This window comes from Lathamus discolor, chromosome 5 (assembly GCF_037157495.1).
Source record: "Lathamus discolor isolate bLatDis1 chromosome 5, bLatDis1.hap1, whole genome shotgun sequence".
NCBI lineage: Eukaryota > Metazoa > Chordata > Aves > Psittaciformes > Psittacidae > Lathamus > Lathamus discolor.
Window position 1 is genome coordinate 90072399 of NC_088888.1, and position 24263 is coordinate 90096661.

The 24263-nt window shown below is 37.9% G+C and overlaps 1 protein-coding gene across 4 annotated transcripts in view; it reads right to left on the reverse strand.

Annotated features, from left to right (window-relative positions):
• Positions 1-24263, reverse strand: part of MYOM2 (myomesin 2) — a 97640-nt gene that overhangs the window by 17216 nt on the left and 56161 nt on the right. For 3 of the 4 annotated variants that reach the window (XM_065681533.1, XM_065681532.1, XM_065681535.1), the window contains 13 exons: positions 23694-23815; positions 22859-22879; positions 21294-21481; positions 18691-18817; positions 13967-14145; positions 13684-13798; positions 12999-13155; positions 12791-12897; positions 10763-10807; positions 10163-10299; positions 1767-1911; positions 1595-1654; positions 174-241 (listed from right to left, as the gene is read on the reverse strand). In XM_065681533.1, coding sequence (XP_065537605.1) covers positions 174-241; positions 1595-1654; positions 1767-1911; positions 10163-10299; positions 10763-10807; positions 12791-12897; positions 12999-13155; positions 13684-13798; positions 13967-14145; positions 18691-18817; positions 21294-21481; positions 22859-22879; positions 23694-23815 — 1471 coding nt within the window. The remainder of the gene's footprint in view (positions 1-173; positions 242-1594; positions 1655-1766; positions 1912-10162; positions 10300-10762; positions 10808-12790; positions 12898-12998; positions 13156-13683; positions 13799-13966; positions 14146-18690; positions 18818-21293; positions 21482-22858; positions 22880-23693; positions 23816-24263) is intronic. The other variant, XM_065681534.1, reaches the window with a different exon arrangement.

Sequence of the window (24263 nt, forward strand, 5' to 3'; positions counted from 1 at the left end):
AATGAATACTACTGCTGAAAAGAAGCAATTGAAGTGATTTTAAATATTTCTAAATAATACAAAGTTTTAATATGAAACTTTTAATTTTAGATATCAAAAACTTTCCTCACATTTTCCTACCTCAATTTTTAATCAACATTTTCTAAAAAAAAATTTCAAGCATGTTTCCTCACCTTACAAGCGAGTAAAACTTCACATTCCTCTGAAACTTTCCAATACAAAAACTCTGAGAAGTGAGGACCTAAGAAACAAAATTGTCTTGAACATGTGGCAGAATAAAGAGTACCAGAAAGATGCAGTGAAAGAAAGAAAAAGGATGACAGTTGAAACATCCTGACACCAGAAGGATGATATGTAAAACAGTGGGAGAAATGAGTTTTCTAAATATGTTTATGCCCAATTGAAACTAAGCATAGGAAAGAAACTGAGTAGCTCCAAGCAAGTTTACAAACAATGTCTTTAATGCAAAAGGAACTGGAGAATAAACAAATGTATCCAAACACCTAATAAAATGTTAAAAGCAAAAATTCCACGCCAGACATTATTTTACCAAATTCTATAAAGTTAAAAAATGTATTAAACATTATGAACAGAACACAAAATATTCCTTTTACACACCGAGGCTCCAATCTTGTGAATACACATATACTCAAGTAAATTAACGGGGATTCACAGTCTTCTAAAAGTTATTGTGGTTTACTCATGTCAGTAAATTTGTGTTTTAGTGTCTGCAGGATCAGGACCCATAATTGTAATATCCAGATCTAGGAGGTAGCAAATCCCCAGACTTTCCCTTAAATCACTGAGAACTGAAAGATCCTGTGAGTTTATGCAGTAAGTGTTTGGGGGAATTTTTTAAAATCTACTACCTCCACCACCCACCCCCTCTCCTCGCCCCCCCAAAAAAAAAAAGAATAGTATTGCTTATGTAGAGAACCTTTAGTTATTTATAATAAATATTTTTAATTATTATTGCTGCTTTCATCCTAAAAGCTATCTGCTTGTCAAGCAAAAATTACAAACTAGAGCTCAAACTCAATTTTTTATGGATTTCACAATGATTGAATTCTGAGTTAGATATCCAACAGTACTTTCATTTGCAAACAATATGATAACAAGTATATAGCAAACTCCGTGTAGCAGCTATCAACAAATATGCATTTAATTCCTGGAATTTTGCTTAGACAAAAAACACAGGAACAGGTTTTTAATATTCCTTGTCTGGCATTATGCTGTCTACTCTTTCATCAATTACACTGAAGTGACAATTTGTATGCTTAAAACTAAACGTGTTGAAATGTTCTGTTGGATCAGACCCTACAGTAGGCACACTTCTCATAAATAGTGATCAAAAATAACTTCTTGTAAGTACGCCCACTTCATTTCTTTACTTTGTGGAAGTTCTGTCACAACTTGAATGCATCATATGACAATGTTAGAAAAGAAGACCTACCAAGGTTTGATTGTTTCCTCACATTGTGCAGCATACTCATCTTCTAATGAAATCATTGGAAGCTGGAAACACTTAGTATTCACCAGGGATGCCTCATTAGCTGCAAACTGTGCCCAAAGTCACCCATCTACTATGTCTTACCTTGCTTCCTGAGAAATTCCTTTTTCTGGAGCTGAGATTCAGCCAATACTGCCTTGAATGCTGAATTTGAGAAGAAGTGAATGAAAAATGAGTTAGCCACAAAATTACTCAAAGAATAATTAAAGTTCATTTCTTCATCAGAGTTAAAGTTTCAATGTTTTAGTGAATATACCATCTCCGATGAGAACTAACGAAGACTGGTTCTTGGCCTTTCCATCTTGAATCTGCACTGTGTAGGTACCTTCATTGTCAATTGTAAATTCGTCCATCACCATTTCTATAATGCCATTTGAACGGTCACAATGTATTTTATGCCTCTGAAATAAAAAAGTAATAACTTTAGTATAATGCAAATTACTTATTCCTTATTGAATTAATCATGTTTCATACCCTTGCCTCCACACTCAACCCTTTACATGTCCTTTTAAGTTGTAAACTATTGAAACAGGGCTGTGCTTATATATGTGTTGCACAACAAGGTCCTACTGGTGACAGAAACCTCTGTATGCAGCTGCATTTGAAATCCTCAAGTCATCATAATACCAGTGGTTTGGATTTAAAAAAAAATAGTTTATGGCACTATGCATGTTTGAAGAAAAGCTTTTACATCCAGGCTTTAGCTACATTACAGCTTCCAGCTGAATGGGTTTTGCTAGGCTGAAGCACTATTCCTAGCAGAGTCCAGAAATAGTTGGAAGCATTATGTTCATAGATACAAATGCAGACCTCCAAATAAATCCATCACAACAACTTCAGAAGGTCATCAGTACTAAATATGTCTGACACATATGTGGCAGCTCAATATGGGATATTTTCTTCTCACTAAAAAGTAAATTTAGGAAGGGTATAATGATTTGCTCATCTAAAGCTGGTTATCCTTTTCGAAGATCACTAAAGTGCAAGACCATGAGGACAGTAACTTGTGCAAAACCAGCAAAGCTTCTGAAAATGAAAAGGATCAACCAAGTCCAGCAAATGAGAATTAGAATTCTATCGAAACATATAGTTACCTATTGAAGTGCTTGCAGAATACCCAAAATATCAAATATTGACTTGAATTCAGAGCTAAATATGGTGTTCATTGTTTGTGTCCTTTTTGTGTTTGCTTTCTATTAAATATTCCAGAAAGATAAAATATTGGCAGGCATACTCAAGGAAAGAGAAAATTGCAAGCAAATATTGGACAGTGCTTGCAAAACACGTGTTTTGAATATGCAAGTATTAGTTTAGATACGATCACCTTTTACTAATAACCTCTTTCATTTGGTGAGTAATAACCATGAAGGCTGTGTCCTACTAACAGTGATGTTTGAATATCAACTAAAAAAATTCCTAAAGCAAAGTAAAATAATCCACAGAAGTTCCTTGATGAATACTTTTAGGTAAGCATTGTAGCCAAGGATATTACACACTAACTGTTCCATTCATGATGGGACCACCTAGAAGCAGTACTACACAGTAAATTATAGAACCTGCTACTGTTAAAAGGAAACATGCTGCCTTATAAACAGAATGCTTTGGTTAACCTTTTTATTGGACTCCAAACCTAGAAAAAGCTAGTTGAAGCTGCAGGTAAATAAAGTTTAGGAAAGAAGCGGGGGGAAAGGAAGAAAAGAAAAAAAAAGCTAATAAAAAAACCACTTATTAAACTTTCTGGGACCACACCCCTAAGTGGGAGAACCTTTAAGTACTGATTCAAAATTAGTAGGAATGAGCCCACATATATCAGCTTCAGGTTTGAGACACCTCCTGGCCGGTCTTGAGAACAGATTCACTCTGGACAACAACTTCTCGTGAGACCTCACTTGGAGTATTGTGTGCAGTTCTGGTGTCCTCAACATAAAAAGGACATGGAACTGTTGGAACAAGTCCAGAGGAGGGCCACAAGGATGATCAGGGGACTGGAGCACCTCCCGTATGAAGACAGGCTGAGAGAGTTGGGGCTGTTCAGCCTGGAGAAGAGAAGGCTGCGTGGAGACCTCATAGCAGCCTTCCAGTATCTAAAGGGGGCCTATAGGGATGCTGGGGAAGGACTCTTCGTTAGGGACTGTAGTGACAAGACAAGTGGTGATGGGTTCAGACTTGAACAGGGGAAGTTTAGATTGGATATAAGGAAGAAGTTCTTTACTGTGAGGGTGGTGATGCACTGGAATGGGTTGCCCAGGGAAGCACTGCCTGGCAGTGTTCAAGGCCAGGTTGGACAGAGCCTTGAGTGATATGGTTTAGAGTGAGGTGCCCCTGCCCATGGCAGGGGGGTTAGAACTACATGATCTTAAGGTCCTTTCCAACCCTAACTGTTCTATGATTCTAAGAATAGTATAGACACAGCCATGATGTTCAGCATTCATTGCTGGTACTTTCAAATATACGAATATTACTAGTTTAAAACTTAATGGGGTAACTGAAGAATGAAGAAAGATGAAAGATAATGGAATTAACAAAACAGTAGCCAACAGACTGATCAGGATTATAATGTTTTAAATAAATTATTTAGAGGGAAGAGACTGAGGTATAACATTTATACAAAATAGCAGGGGAAAATACTCATATAATTTGGGTATGCATTTTCCCATATATAGTTCAAAGAAAGATAATGTCAAAGAATAAGAAAAGATTTAATTAATCAGGAAACCAGCAGCAAAATTACTTACGCAAGAGTTCATCTGTAAGAGTTTAGGAGATAGACAAGGTAGGTTAAAAAGAGAAGTTATAGACTTCACAAAACTATCAAAAAGTGTAAATTCAAATTCTCGCTTACAGAATCTCGTCCACAGAAGTCAAGGACAACAATTTCATTCATTTCATGAGTTTTCAGGGAGAATGTTAAATTGAGATTTGCTAGAAGCAGAAAAGGAAGAGCAAGATGTATGTTTTAATCTGATCCTTTATCACACTTCTAGAACTCTTTTTCATTTCTTGCATTTGGGTAAAAGGAAAAAATATTAAAAGATTAAAATGACAACTGATTAAATGGGGGCTAGTTTATTCCTTTCTTAGATTATTTTGAAATCTTACAGAAACCATTCCTTGTTAGGGCCTACAAGGAAAAGTTTTTCACTTCAGCCAATGTCAAGAACCAGGCTACAATTCACTGGAGTATAATGGTCTATTGAACATGTTCAGTGACTGTAGCCCAGTCTCCAGGCAGGCTTTAGAGTGTAATTAGGCTTCTAACTATTGCCATTATGCAGCAAGATGAAGTTCAATGATTTTATGGGCACCATAAATACTCGGGTTTTATGTGACTTTCCACAAAAATATCATCAGTCTCCAAACGTAAATGTCACCTGTGGGTTACTAATTAAAGAGGTGAAATAATGCAGCTCCACTTCAAGACTCTCTCTGATGTCAACGCTTCCAAAACGTATGCGAACTAAAAATAGCTCATTCTGTTCCACTAACATTACTAAAACAGAATATTGTCACTTCAATAAATCATAGTCACTAATATTCATATTTTCAATGCTACAGTTTATTACTTCTTAAAGTAAGAAAAACAAAGAAGTATTTTACTCAGAAACACTTCTTTTTCCACATGTCAATATATAATTATAGTAAATGCTCTCTGCTTTATTATGGTATAAAAATGCTGATAAGCTTCTCTGGCCAAAACCAGGCTTTGCATCCTCAGGAATAAACTGAACCTGTCAAACAGCTGCACTGGAGATGGATTCCTCACAGGAAAAGATATTTCCAGCTCTTTATGCCCAGTAGATGAATCATACTCCAGCCCTGCAAAGGTATGACTTTGCTTTCCTCTCAGCCCAATCTGATCACTGCTTCTTTTTCTATGAAAGGTCTTCCTAGAGCTATAAAAATGCAGGAAGGGGGTGGCCTGTCATCTCCATTGTAGCCATTTAAAGCCCATTTAATGTCCAGGCCAAAATTTTAAAAAATAAAAATAAAAATGGAAGTAACACCATCTAAAAGCTTTGTATTTATGGGCACTCTTGCATTTCCAAGTGCCTCCCACTTTCTATGTAAAACTAGTAGCATTAGCCTCAGAGAGAGGGTTTCTGGGAATAGCATGTGTTGCCAGTTTGGAGTTCAAAACCTGAAGCAGCTCTTTTGGTTTGAGATGTTTTCATAAAACGTCTGTGTGTTATTTTTAATCAGGTGTGTTTAATACTGGTCTGTGTCTCATTTCTTCTCTATGGCTGTTGGTCATCTACCTACCCAAAATGAATACAGAATTCTGAACATTAAACTTTGCTTTCTCCCTTTTTTTATTTTTTATTATGAATGGTCTCACTCTGCAACAGGAAATTCATACTGCAAAAAAGATTCAAGTTAAAGAATGGCATTCACAGAATCACAGAATCACAGAATCCCAAGGGTTGGAAGGGACCTAAAAAGATCATCTAGTCCAACCCCCCTGCAAGAGCAGGGTAACCTACAGTACATCACACAGGAACTTGTCCAGGCGGGCCTTGAATATCTCCAGTGTAGGAGACTCCACAACCCCCCTGGGCAACCTGTTCCAGTGCTCTGTCACTCTTACAGTAAAGAAGTTCTTCCTGATGTTAACGTGGAACTTCCTATGCTCCAGTTTACACCCATTGCCCCTTGTCCTATCACTGGATATCACTGAAAAAAGCCTAGCTCCATCATCCTGACACCTACCCTTTACATATTTGTAAACATTGATGAGGTCACCCCTCAGTCTCCTCTTCTCCAAGCTAAAGAGACCCAGCTCCCTCAGCCTCTCCTCATAAGGGAGATGTTCCACTCCCTTAATCATCTTTGTGGCTCTGCGCTGGACTCCTTCAAGCAATTCCCTGTCCTTCTTGAATTGAGGGGCCCAGAACTGGACACAATATTCCAGATGCGGCCTCACCAAGGCTGAGTAGAGGGGGAGGAGAACCTCTCTTGACCTACTAACCACTCCCTTTCTAATGCACCCTAAGATGCCATTTGCCTTCTTGGCCACAAGAGCACATTGCTGGCTCATGGTCATCCTCCTATCCACCAGGACCCCCAGGTCCCTTTCCCCTTCACTACTTTCCAGCAGGTCAACCCCCAACCTGTACTGGTACATGGGGTTGTTCTTCCCCAGATGCAAGACTCTACACTTGCCCTTGTTAAATTTCATCAAGTTTCTCCCCGCCCAACTCTCCAGCCTGTCCAGGTCTCGCTGAATGGCAGCACAGTCCTCTGGTGTGTCAGCCACTCCTCCCAGTTTTGTGTCATCAGCAAACTTGCTGAGGGTGCACTCAGTTCCCTCATCCAGGTCATTGATGAAAATATTAAACAGCACCGGTCCCAGCACCGACCCCTGAGGGACTCCACTAGTCACAGACCTCCAGCTAGATTCTGCGCCATTGACCACAACTCTCTGCCTTCTTCCTTTCAACCAGTTCTCGATCCACCTCACTACTTGATCGTCAAGCCCACACTTCCTTAGCTTATCTATGAGGATGCTGTGGGAGACAGTATCAAATGCCTTACTGAAATCAAGAAAAACTACATCTACCGCTCTACCATCATCCCTCCACCTAGTCACTTCCTCATAGAAGGCTATAAGGTTGGTCATACATGACTTCCCCCTCATAAAACCATGTTGGCTGTTCTTAATGACCCCCTCATCCTTGATATGCCTAGTGATGGAGTCAAGAATAAGTTGTTCCATCACCTTTCCAGGGATGGAGGTAAGGCTGACCGGTCTATAATTACCCGGGTCCTCCTTCTTGCCCTTCTTATAGATTGGTGTGACCTTTGCCATCCGCCAATCCTCAGGCACCTCGCCCATTTCCCACGACTTACCAAAGATGATGGAAAGTGGCCTAGCAATGACCTCCGCCAGCTCCCTCAGCACCCGTGGGTGCATTCCATCCGGACCCATCGATTTACAGATGTCCAGATTGCATAGCTGATCCCTAACCCAATCCTCATCTACCAAAGCAAACTCCTCCTTTGTCCTGACTCCTTCTGGGGCTATAGAAATCCGGGGCCCTCGGGGAGAGTCTGCAGGAGTAAAGACAGAGGCAAAGAAGGCATTCAGCACCTCTGCCTTCTTTATATCCTCTGTCTCCAGGGTACCCACTTCGTTCAGCAGTGGGCCTATATTGCCTCTTGTGTTAGTTTTATTTGCTATGTATTTGAAGAAGCCCTTTCTATTGTCTTTAACCCGACTAGCAAGATTGAGTTCCAAGGAGGCCTTAGCTGTCCTAATTGCCTCCCTACATCCTCTAACAACTGTCCTATATTCCTCCCAAGCGGCCAGCCCCTCCTTCCATAATCCATAGATTCTCCTTTTCCACTTGAGTTTGCCCAGCAGCTCCTTGTTTAACCACGCCGGTCTCCTAGATCCCTTACTTGACTTCCTACTTATTGGGACGCTCCGATCCTGAGCTTGGAAGAAGCGGTCCTTGAATGCTAACCAACTATCTTGAGCCCCTTTACCGCCTAGTACACTTTCCCATGAGACTTCCCTTAGCAGTTGACTGAAGAGGCCAAAGTTGGCCCTTCGGAAATCCAGAACTGTGGCTTTGCTAGGTATTCTATTCCTCCCACACAGGATCCTAAACTCCACCATCTCATGGTCACTGCAGCCAAGGCTGCCATTGACCGTCACCACTTCGACCAAACCCTCCTTGTTGGCGAGTACTAAATCTAGCAGCGCTGCTCCCCTAGTTGGTACGTCCACCATTTGCATTAAGAAATTATCATCAATGCACTCGAGGAACCTCCTAGACTGTGAATGACTGGCTGTGTGAGTCTTCCAGCAAATATCGGGGTAATTAAAGTCCCCCACGACGACTAAGGCATGTAGTCGCGAGGCTACTTCCAGTTGCCTGTAGAAAGCCTCATCAACTCCTTCGTCCTGATCAGGAGGTCTGTAATAGACCCCCACAACTGTATCACCCGTGCCAGTCAGCCCCTTGATTCGTACCCACAGACATTCCACTTGCTCCTCATCCGACCCCGGACAGAACTCAATACATTCTAGTTGCTCTCTCACGTAAAGAGCCACTCCACCACCTCGCTTTGCTGACCTATCTTTCCTAAAAAGGACATAGCCATCCATGACCACATTCCAGTCATGTGAACTGTCCCACCATGTCTCTGTAATCGCCACTAGATCATAACCTTTAGCCCGCACACAGACTTCTAACTCCTCCTGTTTATTCCCCATGCTGCGTGCATTGGTGTACAGACATTTCAGGGAGCCAGTCCTAGTACCCTTTTTCCCCTGCGGGACAGGGTCTAAAAAGCTATCCTTTCCCACAAGTGAAACATCCTCATGTGCTATCAGACCTTAAGCAGCTATAGGATCCAGGTAACTACAGGCCTGTCAGTCTGACCTTGGTGCCAGAAAAGGCTATGGAGCAGGTCATCTTGAGTGCCATCATGTGGCACAACCACGTGTACAGAAGCACCAGGTGATCAGTCCCAGTCAGCATGGCTTTATGAAAGGCAAGTCCTGTTTGACTAACTTGATCTCCTATGACAAGGTAGCCCACTTAGTGGATGATGGAAAGGCTGTGGATGATGTCTACCTAGACTTTAGTAAAGCCTTTGATACCATTTCCCACAGCATTCTCCTGGAGAAACTGGCTGCTCATAGCTTGGGCGGCTGTTCTCTTTGCTGGTTAAAAACTGTGTGGATGGCTGAGCCCAGAGAGTGATGGCAAATGGAATTAAATCCAGTTGGTTGCTGGTCACAACTGGTGTTCCTTAGGGCTCAGAATTGGGCTACTTCTGTTTAATATCATTATCAGTGATCTGTGGATGAGGGTATTGAGTGCACCCTCAGTGATTTTGTGGACAACACCAAGTTGGGTGGCATTGTTGATCTGCTTGAGGGTAGGAAGGATCTGCAGAGGGATCTGGGCAGGTTGGATCAATTGGCCGAAACCAAATATATGTGACCCAGCTGCAGGGTCCAGCTGCTGAACTCAGGTCACAACAACCCCATGCAGTGCTACAGGCTTGGGGAAGAGTGGCTGGAAAGCTGCTCAGTTGAAAAGGACCCACAGATATTTGTCAACAGCCAGCTGAATCTGAGCTGGCTTGTGCCCAGGTGGCCAAGAAAGCCAATAGCATCCTGGTCTGTATCAGAAATAGTGTGGCCAGCAGGGCTACAAGAGTGATTGTCCACCTGCATTTGGCACTGGTGAGGCCACACCTCAAATCCTGTGTTCATGTCTGGGCCCCTCCCTACAAGAAAGACATTGAGATGATGCTGTGTGTCCAAAGAAGGGCAATGAAGCTGGTGGTGGGTCTAGAGCACAAGTCTTATGAGAAGCAGCAGAAGGAACTGCGGTTGTTTAACCTGCAGAAAAGGAGGCTCACGGGGGACCTTGTCACTCTCTACAGCTACATGAAATGAGCGGTGGACTTGGCAGGGCTAATTTAACAGTTGAACTCAATGTTTATAGAATCATAGAATCATAGAACAGTTTGGGCTGGAAGGGACCTTCAAAGGTGTTATATACCTCTGCAGACCTTTAAGGTCTTTCCCTACCTAAATGATTCTATGGCTCTATGATGAAAACAGAAAAACTATTAATGCAGAAAGGTTTATTAAACAAAATCACACATATATAGTACTGAATATATACTTACATCACTGTTTTCAACTTCTCTATCATTAATAACAAATCTGAAGGTAGAATCTGGTGATAAGCTTTCAGCCTGAATCCAGAAACGAACTTGTCCTTTCTCAAGAACTTCATAAGCTAATTCTGATTTCAGAGGTATTGCTGCAGAAAGAAAAGCAATCAAAAGTCAATAATGCATGAATTCTTGTGAGAAAAAAGACTACTGTAGTAAAATATTAATATTTGCCTATTATTTATGGAATGCTGGATATAGAATAATTTTATGCAGAGAAAATACATCTAAAGCCATCTTTGGCTGATTTTTAAATTGATTTCTCAAAGAAAAGAAAGAATTTGTAGCTTATAGTTTGCACATTTTTTAAGGAATTGGCTAGCAGCAACTTATAGTCTCTTGTCAAAGTTAAACTTCAACAGACTTTTAGGCAAAGATTATTTTATTCAGTGCAAGCGAATATTCTTCTAAATGAATGGAAAGATAAGGAAGCAAGTTCCATGAAAAACGAAGCTGCCATTGTTTCAGGAAGAATCTTTTTGGAACTCCAGCCATTAGTATGCTATTATAATTCTTCTAGAAGTATCAAATAGATTGAGATCTTCAACTTACTTGGATTTTTTATCTCATTGCTTAATGCCATCAAACGTTCAAACTCTGAAATTAAGAAAAATACTCATGTTTTAACTTATTCTGAAAAATACAGTCAGAAAACAAATATCAAAGAAGGTACATATTAGCATCAGCATATAATCTCCTTAAGTCTTATATGTTAAATACAGAACTGTCTTCAGAAAATGATGACTAAAAAGAAAAAATAATAATATTTGAGAAACTTAAAATTCTGATACATAGATTTAGAAAATCTCATTCATCTTCATGCACACCTTTTTATGAAAAATAATCTAAACAAGGGATGAAACCAATTTTAAGCTTTCTATTGGATTTAAACAAAAGACAGGAGGCAATAGCTTCTGAATGCATGATGTTTCTTTATCTACTTACTTTCTTTCTGACACTGTACCTGAAAAGCTTGTTTTACTGTGGCAGGAAACAAGACTGAGTGCAAGTTAGTCTGAAAAAGGTACAGAAAGTTCTATTTAAGCCACTGAATCCTAATAAAATCTGCATGAGAGTCTAGAAATCAGTTCATTAGAATTTCATACTAACCCAGTTTATCGTATTCATTAGTAATAAAGATTTGCAAGATGAACATTACTGCCATTTGCAAATTCACAGATAATGAAAAGACTAGAGGAAATTAGCAGGGATTTATGATATGGTCAAGAATTTAGCAAAATTACAAGAGAATTTATAGCATTTGAGGAAGTAAATGGAGAGTGAAGGAATGGGGTTTGGCGCTAAGATGAAAATATGGCACTTGTGCAAGGATCCAGTACAAATAAAAGTGTAATTTTGAATGACAGATATGACAAGGAAAGACATGGGCTAAGTGTTGGATGGGAAGCGCCTTCAGTGCTCTTCTACAAAAAAAAAATTCCACTGACAGTGGCAAGACTTAAAGACAGGTTTCAGAGTGATGCTTCAAAACTAAACCAAAGGGAAGTTCTCATGATCAAATGTATACCTGTCTTTTCCTACAGTACTCAATGGAAAATAAAAAATATTATAGTTTAGCCTCCCTAGAAGAAGCAGATATTGGTAATAACCAGGAGTCCACATCAATGGTCCGTGTCCTGGAGAAACATACTTTTTTTGTGGCTGCACATGGGTTTATTCTTAACACCTATTGTGGGTGGGAGGTTTGACATGGTTCATACAGTGATAAAGCCCTGTCTGCTATCAGGCTCACACTCAGTCTCACCTTGTCTCCTTAGAAAGAAGGTAAGTAGAGGGATTATCATTCTTAAGGAACTGGGCATAGCAATTATAGCCTGTGGACTGGGGAAGCAGCAAAGTAATTTTTCTGCTATTTGAAATCAGAAAAGTCCCCTGCCTTGCCTTTCACCTCAGCAGCTCTCAATGGTAAACCAAAGTCAGCCTAAAGCAAAATTCATTGCAACTCAAATGAAACAAAAAAGCTACAATGAAATAAACCCAAACTAATTTAAATTTAAAGCAAAGGATCATTCAACCCAACGTATTCAGATGTTAAAGCACCATCCTTCTTCTCACATTCTTCTTACCGATTCTCCGCATCTAAGTTTTATGAAACTATACCTAGACCCTCAAGGTCTGTCTCTGTATTGGGCTCCCTGATAAACAAAAATCTGATGGTTGCTTGAAAGCTAACAGAGAACCAATTATTATAAAATGCAAAAAGCTATAAAGTCAAAGCACAGCAAAAGCAACAAACTAGAAAAAGAGATTCATAAAACAATTAAAAAACAGAACAAATTCAGACATATAATTGAAAGTGTAACAGACATTTACAAACAGCATTATACCCCAACATAAAAAAAAAACTATTCTAATTGGGTATTTTTTTTTTAGAGAATATTGCCTTAAGGTATGCCCACTTCCATTATTGTGATAATCAGAAAAATAAATGCTCACATGAAGCTTGTTGTGCATCGGAAAGAATGTGAGAGTTGTGGGACTTTTTTTTTTTTTCTTCGACAACTTTTAAGGCAGTTAAGGTGATAAAACAAAGAAAGATTTAGCTGATAAAAACCTTACCTTCATCATCCATAACAAAGCTGGATGAAACTCCATCTGTGTCACTAACTGAGATAGAATAAGTTCCCAAGTCTGATTTATCAGGATTTTTGAAGTACAGCTTCGAACTAAAATCACCAATAAAGGATTTAATTAGTAAGCTTTCTTATGTTATTGGGATGTTTAACATGACAAACATCTAATAATTTGGTAGACTTGCAAGGCTTACCAACTTCCTTCTGTTTCAATCTTAAACCTATCAAAATCATCAATCTCCTCATATGATTTAGCCCACGCAAAATGAGATGCATCTGTAGCTTCTTTGCACTCAAAAGCCAGGTAAATATTACCTTCATCATCCACACCCGAAAAGATTTCTTTTGTTCCTGAAAAAAAGGAATCAACTCAAATATCGAGGTTGCATTTCTCTTTAGAGCTACAATTCAGAAATTACTAAAGCCCATGCAAATTTTGACCATTTTCACTAACAGGTACTTGCAGATCTTACTTGCAGATCTTGAAGCCTGTTTATGTCATATGCTGACTCAGCATCACAAACTAGCACGATTCTTACAAGAAAAAAAAAAAGGAATCTTAAAAATAATAAATTCTTATTAAGAGGCAAATATATGAAATGAAAATTAATACTAGATATGAACAGTTTAAGTAAATTAATTTCATTATCACTCTTGAAGCTTTAATAAATGTGTGGTCACACTTGCTTTTATTCACAGCAAGTAAAACGAAGCCTTGAAGACCTCTGTATCCACAATATTCTTTCTTTAAGTTTTAAGCCTAAAAGCTTCTTAACCCTTCAAATACTTATCCATGCTACAATATCAAGTCAGATTGATTAAAGTCACTTCTAAGTATTTCAGTACTTCAGAAGCAGAAGAGATAAAACAATTCATTACCTGGCCGTGCCTCGACAAGCACTGGTTCAGATATTTCAGATGACTTGCCTATCCCTCCATCATTTACTGCACGAACTTTGAAAACATAGCTATGGCCCTCTTGTAGATTTGTGACCTTGAACAAGATAAAGAGCAAAGCCAGTTTAAAAACAATCTAAACTCTTATGTTTATTTATATGAAGATGTTAGCCAAAGTCCAAGTTCAAATACACACCTTTGCTTCACTCAATTAAAGGGGTTTTGAACTCAGTTTTGAATTAACACTAACTGATGAAAATGTTACCTTAAAATAGCGTTTTGGAGTAGGTTTTTCATTAGCAGTGATCCAGTCTTCTGTATCTACTTCCTTATAGTCCACTAAATACCCAGTAATAGGGCTTTTGCCTTCATACACAGGAGCTTTCCACAGAAGAACCAGGGATGTATTTCTAACTTCACAAATGGTGAGATCATAAGCAGGACCTAAAACATTTCAAACATAGGAAGTTCACTTCAATATAATAACGTTCCACAAATTGGCCGTGTAGAGGTCAATTTTGTTTTGACTGTGTTTGCTTTCCAAAATCTCATCCTTTACAATAAACCTGGTATATGTGGTATTTAGGTCATTTTTCCCTCATGGCTGTATACAGCAATACTTGCTTTATGCAATGAAGGACATTAGTATTCTGAAGCACACATTCTTAGCTAGATCTCAGTAACTCCATTTTAAGGCAAAGCTAATCATGCAGAAAATCCATGCAGTTTAAAATTTTCCAACAAGTAATAGAGGTTGCTTGTCTATTAAATAATTTCACCAGTCCATACCAAAGTTGCTTCAATGAGCCTGACTCAGGTTCATAATTTAGCATCAGGATTTTTATTTTTTGTCGATATGCTTGAACCATGACCCTTCAGACTAATTTGATACGCACTGGCACCACTGAACTTTGTATCAGGCTTCTCATTCCCTGACAGAAGAATTTTTCATTGAGATGTGGATAACGATAGCCAACAAGTTCTCAAGAGGATATAGGTTAGAAGAACTATTTATGCCGAAAACATCCAGACGTCCTATGAATAAGTGAGAGTTCATAATTTTGTATCTGCTGAATCATGTTCTTCATACCACACTTTCCTTTTCCTTCATTAAACTGTTCCAGTGCCATTCAGTTTAACTCATGGCATTTATTTTTTTCCTATAATCTGGATATTTATTTATATCTGTAGACTATAAAGGCAGAATTATATCAGTTTTCTACAGTGGTGAAAATATCCATGACAAAATACTGATATTCAGTCCAGTTATGTGTAGTTGGAAGCTTGCTTCTTGTGTTTTAAATTTAGAGTAAGGAAACCTGAAAGTACCTGAGACTTAGGGATTTTCTCATTGTTGTCATTTTGGCCTACTTCTTCAGAACAACTCTCACCATTTGAAATAAAGAAGAATTAAAAAATCCTTACAAATAAACCTGATTGCCATTACAGCCTACATGATGTTAACCAATGCTGAATGAACATGAAATTTGTAACGGATTATATTAAGCAAATATACAGCAAGAAAGAACTGTTTTCTTTTTGTAAAAGTTTTTCGCCATACTAGACAAGCACATTTCAGAAAAGAATATTTAAGTACCAGTTACAGACCTTATAAGGATAAATAATAGATTTCTGATGGAAAGACTGCAAGTTTCAAGGAGTTTAAAGCCTTCTTTCAGGGCTTTTCAAAAATCCTAACATTAATATCTATATATTCACAGATAATTAAAATTCCACTGGCAGATTCACCTGCTAGAAATGTAGACAGTAGAAGAAGATGTGTAATGAAATATGTTCTATTCTGAGGATTCTGAGACCACAGATGATTCGTTTTTTCAAGTCATGTAAAATATTTCATTAGCTATCATTTCTAACTCACAGAGGCTCACAGAGATACCTAAGACTAGAGTTCTGCAGAAGGATGAAATAATTATGGGCTCTGGGCAAGGAATCCATTACTTATGCTGGAAATCTTGCAAGAGGTTTTGCCCTTTCTAAGGAAATCTCCCTTCCATATCAAGAGGTGGAAGAAATATTTCGTTGACACTGGGAGTCTATTGCCATCACATTACATTAGTCTTCAGTATCTTTGGCAATCCAGAGAAGAGGGTCAGCCTCTTTCTCCCAGTCTTAAATCTCAATTATTTCTTTTCATTTTTGCTAAGCTATTGTTTGAAAACTTATTCTAAAAAGGGCTTGTGAAATATTTTAACAGGTTTGGTAATTGGGAGAGGGATGGGTGGTTGGTTTTCTTAAGCAGGAAGAATGCAATACTCTGTTCAACTAGTTTCATAATGAGAACAAAGTAATCAGCTAAGGAGTAGAAGAAAGGTCAGATTGTTCATTATGAAAATGGAAATTTCACTCTCTTCATTTCCTGAAAGTGCCTTTTACTTTATTTCTTTATATATAATTTAAAATGAAGTATAATCTTCACTCGTTTACACACTCAGCAGTTTCACTGATGTTTTGAAAACACTGTAGAGAGTACAAATTGGAGATCCTTTAAGGAAAATAATTATTCCTCTGAGGATGTATTTTAACTAAATATTACAAGACTATAAGAAAATGTAGCTAACACAAAGGCAGTTAAGGTCAGGGGATTAAAAATTTTGTTACTGATAGCTTTGTCATGTCGTTAAATCCTGAAGATCAGATATATGAACTCAGAAGAATTTAGCTAGAAAATGTGGAGAACAACTCTCGGACAAGGTTTTGCAGAAAAGAACGCGGGCATTAAAGAAGTAAACTTGGAACTGAGAATAATGGTATTAAATTAAAAAAAAAAAATTAAAAGTAAAAAAGGCAAGTAGAGAGGATTTGTAAGCAGGCAAACAACTGTGGCATCTGGAGTTACCATTTCTTCACTCAGCATTGAAAAATCTTTATTTGAAATAGCGTCTCCAGTTTGTGCATTGCCATTGTAGAAAGACACAAGCCAACTAGAAAAAGTTCAAATATCAGGAAATTGTTCACTTAGAGACAGGAAATACATGTTGTATGAGAAAGAATGCATGAACTGGATTTTGTCAGCTTAAAGGGGAAAGCTGTGAGTCTGGAAGTCTTTAAACACAGAGAAAAGTTGTTGCAAAGAGGAAAAGAATAATCTTTTCATCATGCCCTTGGTGAACAGGACAAGAAGCAAATTGGCTTATATTGCAGGAAGAAAGGTTCACTAATACTAGAAAAACTTTTTAAACTGCAAACATATTAAGATTAGGAACAGATCCTCTCCAAAGAACCCAGACTTTTCATGGATAGAAGTCTTTAAGGATGGATTAGACAAGCCTCTGTCAACAAGATGGGTATAGATGATCCTGCATGTGGATAAGCAGTTGAATTATATGACATTTGACACCTCTTTCTTAGTAAATTATTCCATTTGAATCAACTCATGATCTTACTGAGCTGTTGTTCCAGGAAAGAATTACCTTTAATATAGCATAATTACTTTTCACGTATAACATAAAGAAGAAAACTGACATTTTCCTGCCACCTTATGCTAATTATGCCTTTTTGAAATCACTAAAAATTCCAATAGTTTTACAAAACCAGATTTAGGGGTTAGATTTTTCCTTTTTTGTTTGCCAAGAAAGTAACTGCATATACATTTAAGCATGAAACTGATGTATGCAGGTGTCAGACAGCTCCTGATGACATATGCAAGTATTAGAATGGATCCTTAATTGCATACCAAAACTCAGTGTCATAAATACAATTTGATTTAACACCACAGCAATTTGATTTATTTTTACTGGATTCTGGGGAAAAGAAGGAAAAAATATATTGAAGTGGTAGTGTCTGTGTTTTCATCACAGGCTGTATGGTGACATGCTTTGTTAAGGCAAACCAGTACCACACATCAGAAACAGTTTCAGCAAATGTGTTGCTCAGTATGAGTGAGGGTGCTAGAGTGTTACAAAATAAGCAGCATGGGCTTTTCAAAACCCTTTCGTAGTTTATTTACAGAACTCAAGCATTACTAAGGGGAACCAGTTCCCTCTATGTCTAACATTTAGGCACAAATTTAAATGCTCATGAGGTAGACTAAAATTTAACTTTCTTTTTCTGATGGTCCTGAATTCACCATAATTCTTATTTAACATTTTCTATGAAGTCAGTGTTGCAATTAACAGTCTGTAGCTACATCTACACTGCTAAACTACAGCCAGCCTAAACACAGGTTTGAGTATTAGCACATTGTCATTCCTACTGTATGTTTGTTATCATGTTTGTTATAACATCTGACTAATAATCTCTCAGGTAACACCTAGATATAATCTAGGGGAAATTCATGAATAAGGGCACACTAGCTGAGACTGAAGACTTTAGCTATAAACTGTGAGCCACACTGTGCTACTTGCCTCTATGTCAAGAAAGAGGCCCATGTTGTGTCTGAAACTCCAGGAATATTCCTAATAGCCTGCAATTATCACTAGAACAGGTTGCTCAGAGAATTTGTGGATGCCCTATCTCTGAAAACATTAAAGACCATGTTGGCTGGGGCTTTGAGCAATCTGGTCTAGTGGAAGTTGTCTCTGCCCATGTTAGGGGGGTTGGAACTAGGTGTTTTCCAATCCAAACCATTCTATTTTTTTATGATTATGGTGCAGAGATGCCTATATATTTTACAGGTGATGAGTGTAAAGTGGAGCTTGTAGGGCTAGAGTTGAAGAGGTGATAGTGATAAAAACATAGACTGAAAACTGAAGACTTTTTGCTCCAATCTGATGTGGGAAATGACAGAAGGAGACTCTCAGCAAGCTAAGTTAAGGTCACCAACTTCCCAGGACATTCAGTGTCATCAATGCGGATATGAAAGCAACTTTTAACAGGAGATCTCAGAAGCGATAGCAATCTCAACAAGTAATATGGCAGAAATTAACATCCAGCAGAGTTTGCCTGGAAGAATACACTTGTAACAATACACTGACTGTGCTTTAAGGAGGATGAATTGAATTGAATTTCATGAGGAACTAATAGACTTACCAGGTTCTGGCATAGTCCAGGCTTTACACTTAAAATGCTCACTGGGATCTGAAGGTTGACCTATGCCAACCACATTTGCAGCAGCAACTTTGAATTCATAGAAGGCATCTTCTGTCAAATCCTCCACCTTTTTTGAGAAAACAATTCAATATATCAAAATCCGTAATTTATATTATTTTAATAAAATAAACACTTAAAAATGAGCATTACTTAATTAGTTATCAGGCCTTACTGCTGTGCTGGAGCACTGGGTTTATTTTGAAGATTTTATTTTTAAACAGAGTAATGCGGAGATCTACATTGTACTTCCATGTTTCAGCCACATCATCCTAAGAATAACAGCACTCAATATATTGGCATGAGAGGCTTTAAAAGGTTAGAGCAAAAGTCCAGGGAGCCCAATCAATGAATAACAACTAAGAGATACTTATGAGTGACTGTTCTAACTTGAAATATCTTCTTGCATTTCTTATGAGTAGCTATTACTAAGCCATTCACTTCAGAAAGAGTTTAAATGGTGTTCTGGTCTAAAGAGTTCACTGTGGACATACCAGGGAATCTAAAGCAAAAGGCAACCCAATTAGTTCCACAGTGTGCTAATATAAGCTTGGGAAAGATTCTCTTGGTATTTTTTTTCTGGCTTGCATGCACCTTTCTCTTAATATTACTTACCATTACAAAGTGAGGAAGTAAGCACTGGAAATGGGATGACCAGTACCCGTGCTATACCTCTGCAAGCAACCCTGGTGAATGAACCCTGACTTATCTAGTAAGTCTATCACATCACCATCTCAGATTTTGAGGTCAATGTATACAAGTTATAAGGCATGAGCTTTTTAATACCCTAAGCACCACATGATAGCAACCCTCTACCATCCTTCATTTTCCAGACTGTCTAAATACAGTAAACAAGTCTTCTACACCTCAGTCCTCTGCATAAGTTTCCCAAAGTTATATCTAGTCACATGTCTCAAGAGAAAGAGACAGCTGAGGGTAGAACATACAGTGGAGATAAGGAACAGTTTTAGATTTTCGTGAATGAATAAACTGTAACTATATTCACTGGGAAAATGTAAAAATGTGAGATAAAAAAGAACTTTAATATGATTTTTTTAACGGTAACAAACATATGATGGGGTAGTATCAAATACAAGACCAAAGCAAACAATGCAAGCTAGGAAAAGTCAGGCACTAGTACAATTAAGAAAGAATTCCTGAAGACATAGGGCTGTAGAGCGTAATTCACAAGAAAGAATAACAGTTTAGCCTGTAAAAATGATTTTGAAACCTCAGGTTGTTAAAGGAAAGAATATTTGTTAGGTTCCCATAGGCTAATTTAATCAGAGAGGGTTAAGCCTTTAGTGATTTCCCAGTGCTACACTGTATTTTTCAGTGCCTTCTCTGTTTGCAGTATGTCATAAAATATTCTGTGCTACTAAAAGCTGTCTTATTTTTATTTCCCATCACTATTTCAGATTCCAGTCATTCAAACTAATGTATGAAGATGCACCTTCAGGCACAGTTATTGGCAGGTATGAGAATTAAATATCCAATTAATTAAACTCTGAATGGTTTGCCTTAATTTACATTACTCATTTACAAATGCATTAAAAAATGAAAAGACCTGAAGAGCATTGATTTGTAGTACCTTTTCATGACTATCCTCCATGTCTTTTTTTATTTCTTAATACCCATGTTCCATCTGCTATGTCAGAGATGCCAGTTATAAACTCATTCACAAGCATATATACACCTGAGTACTGCTGGCTGTGCATAAAATATTCTTCCTGAGCTCATCTGCAGCATCATTTTCTATTTCAGTGTCAAATATCTGCTAAAAACGCATTTCTGCCTTGAGGTTTATAAGAAAGTTGCTGACTTGAAGAAATACTTTTAAGAAACATTTTGGAATAAAATCTGATTAATTTAAAAAGTATCAGAATAATTAATTAGTTATATTCTATATTCTTAACCTTTTCTCATGGAAGTTCACATCAAAATGTTCCTATATTAAGAAACATTGAACACATTGCAAGTCCAACTAGAAGTAATTTATTTTAAAACTAAAATCATCACCCTGGCACTCTGGAGAGGAGGCAGGGAAACAAATTGCTAGGTTTATTAATATACTTCCCTTTCCAGCTGCAGGCAGATTTTGGGGGTAAGAACAGGGACAGTTACATTTGTTCACAGCCCATCTGCATTTCATTTACAAGTCTTCAGTTCTACAGACAGTGTGGTCATCTGTTCTGAAAACGCTTCCATCTTTTGTCTTCATGTTATTACAGTAATACATATAGTGCTCATTAATGAATATAGTTAATGAAGCATTTTATAGCTCATCTTGTTCTTTGTGAAGAATGCGCTTCAAACCTTTTTCCACAAACATAACCTCTCTGAATTGGTCTCAGAATTTCTTAGCAAAGGAAGCCATTAATTCGCTACAGTTTATAGGCATGTTTCACTCCAAAATACATAATGAAGGGCATGGTTTTACTGTAGTAAGTATTTAAAGGATTTCTCTGCAAGAAAGTAAAATTCTGCCAAAAGCAAAAAAATAATACAAATCAGCTCCAGAAATGTAAGTATTAAAAAGTACCAACCGTGTAAATTGTCTGGGTAATAAGGGAAGAATTGACTTCATGCCAGTTTTGATGATTAGCTTCCCGTTTATCCATATAATAACCAAGGATTGGTGAACCTCCACTGTACCTTGGTGCTTTCCAGCCAAGGGTCATTGAATGACCATCGCAGTTCAGAAGTGTGATACCATGAGGGTATGATGGACAAGCTATAAAGAAATAAGTAATCTGAGAGTTAGGACAGAGTCTAAAACACGGCACTGTATAAGTTGTTTAGCACTTTCTGTATTCTTTCTGTTTTCTGCACTGTACTGCTATCAGTTGCATATTGGTAACAAAGTAGTTGTATAGCTGCTAATCAAAATTAGTTTTATTTCCAAACATAAATGTGGAAGCTTTTGAAACATCTGTTTAATGTCCTGCCCTCTCAGTAGACAGCAAGAAGGAAGAGATAATCTCTGGTATAGAAATGGTAATGCCAGCGAAAATGTTTTCAGACCAGATATTATGCTAGGAGATTGAAAAGGATCTGAAGATCTTTTCCTGCTAAGAAACCAATGAACTACTCAAATACTTTTGGAATACGGTAAGACCCACACAATGATTAAAAAAAAAAAGCTTATGAACTTCAATGAAATGAAGTTATGTGACTGCCCTATCTATGGCCTTCGTGGTTTTCCTCCCCTATTCCCATATTATATGCTTGCTTCACACTGAGAGTGCTTTCTGCCCTATAACGAGTAGAAAATATTTAGATGATCACTAGCTTAACCTTTGCTGAGGCAAAAAAGACATGTTCTTCATGAGTCTACCTGTATGAGTTTACTTCCATCTGTAGCAGAAGGAGAAATACCACCCAGGCATCTTCCATCTTCCTAGAGATGTATAAAACTGTTTTCCTTAGCTTTTTACACCCCTACTACTAGCAAACACCCTTTCCACCAAGCACTGTTTTGTATTTGCCATCTGCGCATGAAAGTTTGCCTGAAGATACCCCTTTCTTAACAGTGTAGTGCTGCAGTCAGTGCAGGCTAAGCTCCTGCCGCTAAAGGTCATTGGATATCTTCAGTTAAATTATCAGTATAAATTCAGAGGATGTGACTTACCTCATTCAGAATAGAATACATTAGCAGAGGCCCTTAATACAGTTCCTAATTTGTAGCTGTACTGGTGATCAGCACGAAAACAGATAGCAATCAGCAAAACTGTCATTTTGTTCTTTTTTTTAAATATGGCATTATACGGAGAGGCCATAAAAAATGGCCTTTACAATTATTACCACTTCTTGGTAAATAAGAGTGACCACAGTGAACTCCTATTAACGCCTTTAAAATAATACTACAGAAAGATTCTGTCCACTCTAATACAGGTCACCTTTAAATAGCCCTGTGAAAATCCTGTTAAGGCTACTGAAATGGATAAAAGCCATCCACATCCCATAGCTGTGTGTAAGATCCATGCGCTCTGTGTTCAGTGACATACACCATGCAATCTTCATCTTCAAAACACACAGTGACAAAATAAAAGGTGCGAGTGCATCTATGACATAGGGGTGATATATGTGCAAGTGTCCGTGTACTACCTACCCATATGAGACACACTTTGCCCTAAAAAATGAAATAGAGTAAGATTGTCAATAACATCTCATCCAAATTTATCTTATAATAGCCATTCTGAATTATAAATGTTAGAAAACTATTTCTGACAAGTATGCCTATTGGTCTTCTTCTCCAAGAAGAAAAGGCCACTCAGGTGGGGAAAAGGTGTTCTACTTTAAAATTTTCAATATGAAACTGAAACTGTGCAGAAATGAAAAATGGGACAGAGTAGCCCAGATCTGTGTACTTTTTGTTCTCAGTAATTATCCAGCCTTTCAGTCAGCATGCATCATACCCACTGAAGGCTGCACAATGGATTGTTCTTCCAGTGAAATTTTGTTTGCAGGGTACCAGAGGAGGTAGATTGCTCCAGCTTGGAGCAGCCAAAGGGAATTTTCTGTTTGTTTCAGCCACATAGCAATAATTTTTCCTGAAACTCTTCTAAATGAAACAGATTCTGTGCTGAACTGATCTGCACCACTCCAAATTAGCCAGAAGCTACTTGTCTAACTTAACCAAGATTTACCATTTCTTTATAACAGCTGAGGAGCAGAAAGCAACTTGGTCATTACAGTGAATCTGACCCAATATTTGCAACAGACATTACGCATAACATCTTTGATTTTTAAAACAATTTTTTTTCTCTAGAACACATCCCAGAGTACAAATGTCACTAAGAGGATGTACTCATTGGCTGCAAAGTGTACTGTTACCACAAATGAGACCAAAGGAGTTGATTGCTGAAAATGTTACTCATTCTTCCAACCCGAACCATTCTATGATTCAAGAAACAAGAAGCTGAGTTGCAGAGATTCATACTTACTAAGGGCTGCCTGTACTGTTATAGCCTCTGACTCCTGTGAGTTTTCACTGAATCCCACAGCATTCACAGCTTTCACACGAAAGATGTACTGCTGTCCAGTTTCCAAACCATGAACAACAAACCTGAGTTTAAAAAGAAAGGTATTAATATACGTTTTACAGGTACCATTCTGTACTGTAACATGAAATCTGGGCAACAATCAGAAAGCTCAGTGTCATGAGTGCTTAACAAAGAAAAATATTTCCGAGAGGGAAACTTTAATACAACGATACAATGTAATACAACGCAGTTAGATGGGATGCTGGAACAAAAGTCACAGTACTTAAGTTGCCACCACTGATCTACCACTTAGAGTCAGATAAACTATAGTATATTCCCTCTGAAATTTGGCTCACTGAATTCTAATCTATTCTGGGAAGGGACTATATTTTTCACTGTGTTTTCATAGTCACTATCAAAAAGGGGTTACAGCGTTGATCTGAGGTTCTAGGTAATTATTGTAGCAGATAAAACTATCCTATTGCAGGGTATGTTCATATAAAGCAAACGTTTTGTTTTCTTTTTCCATTA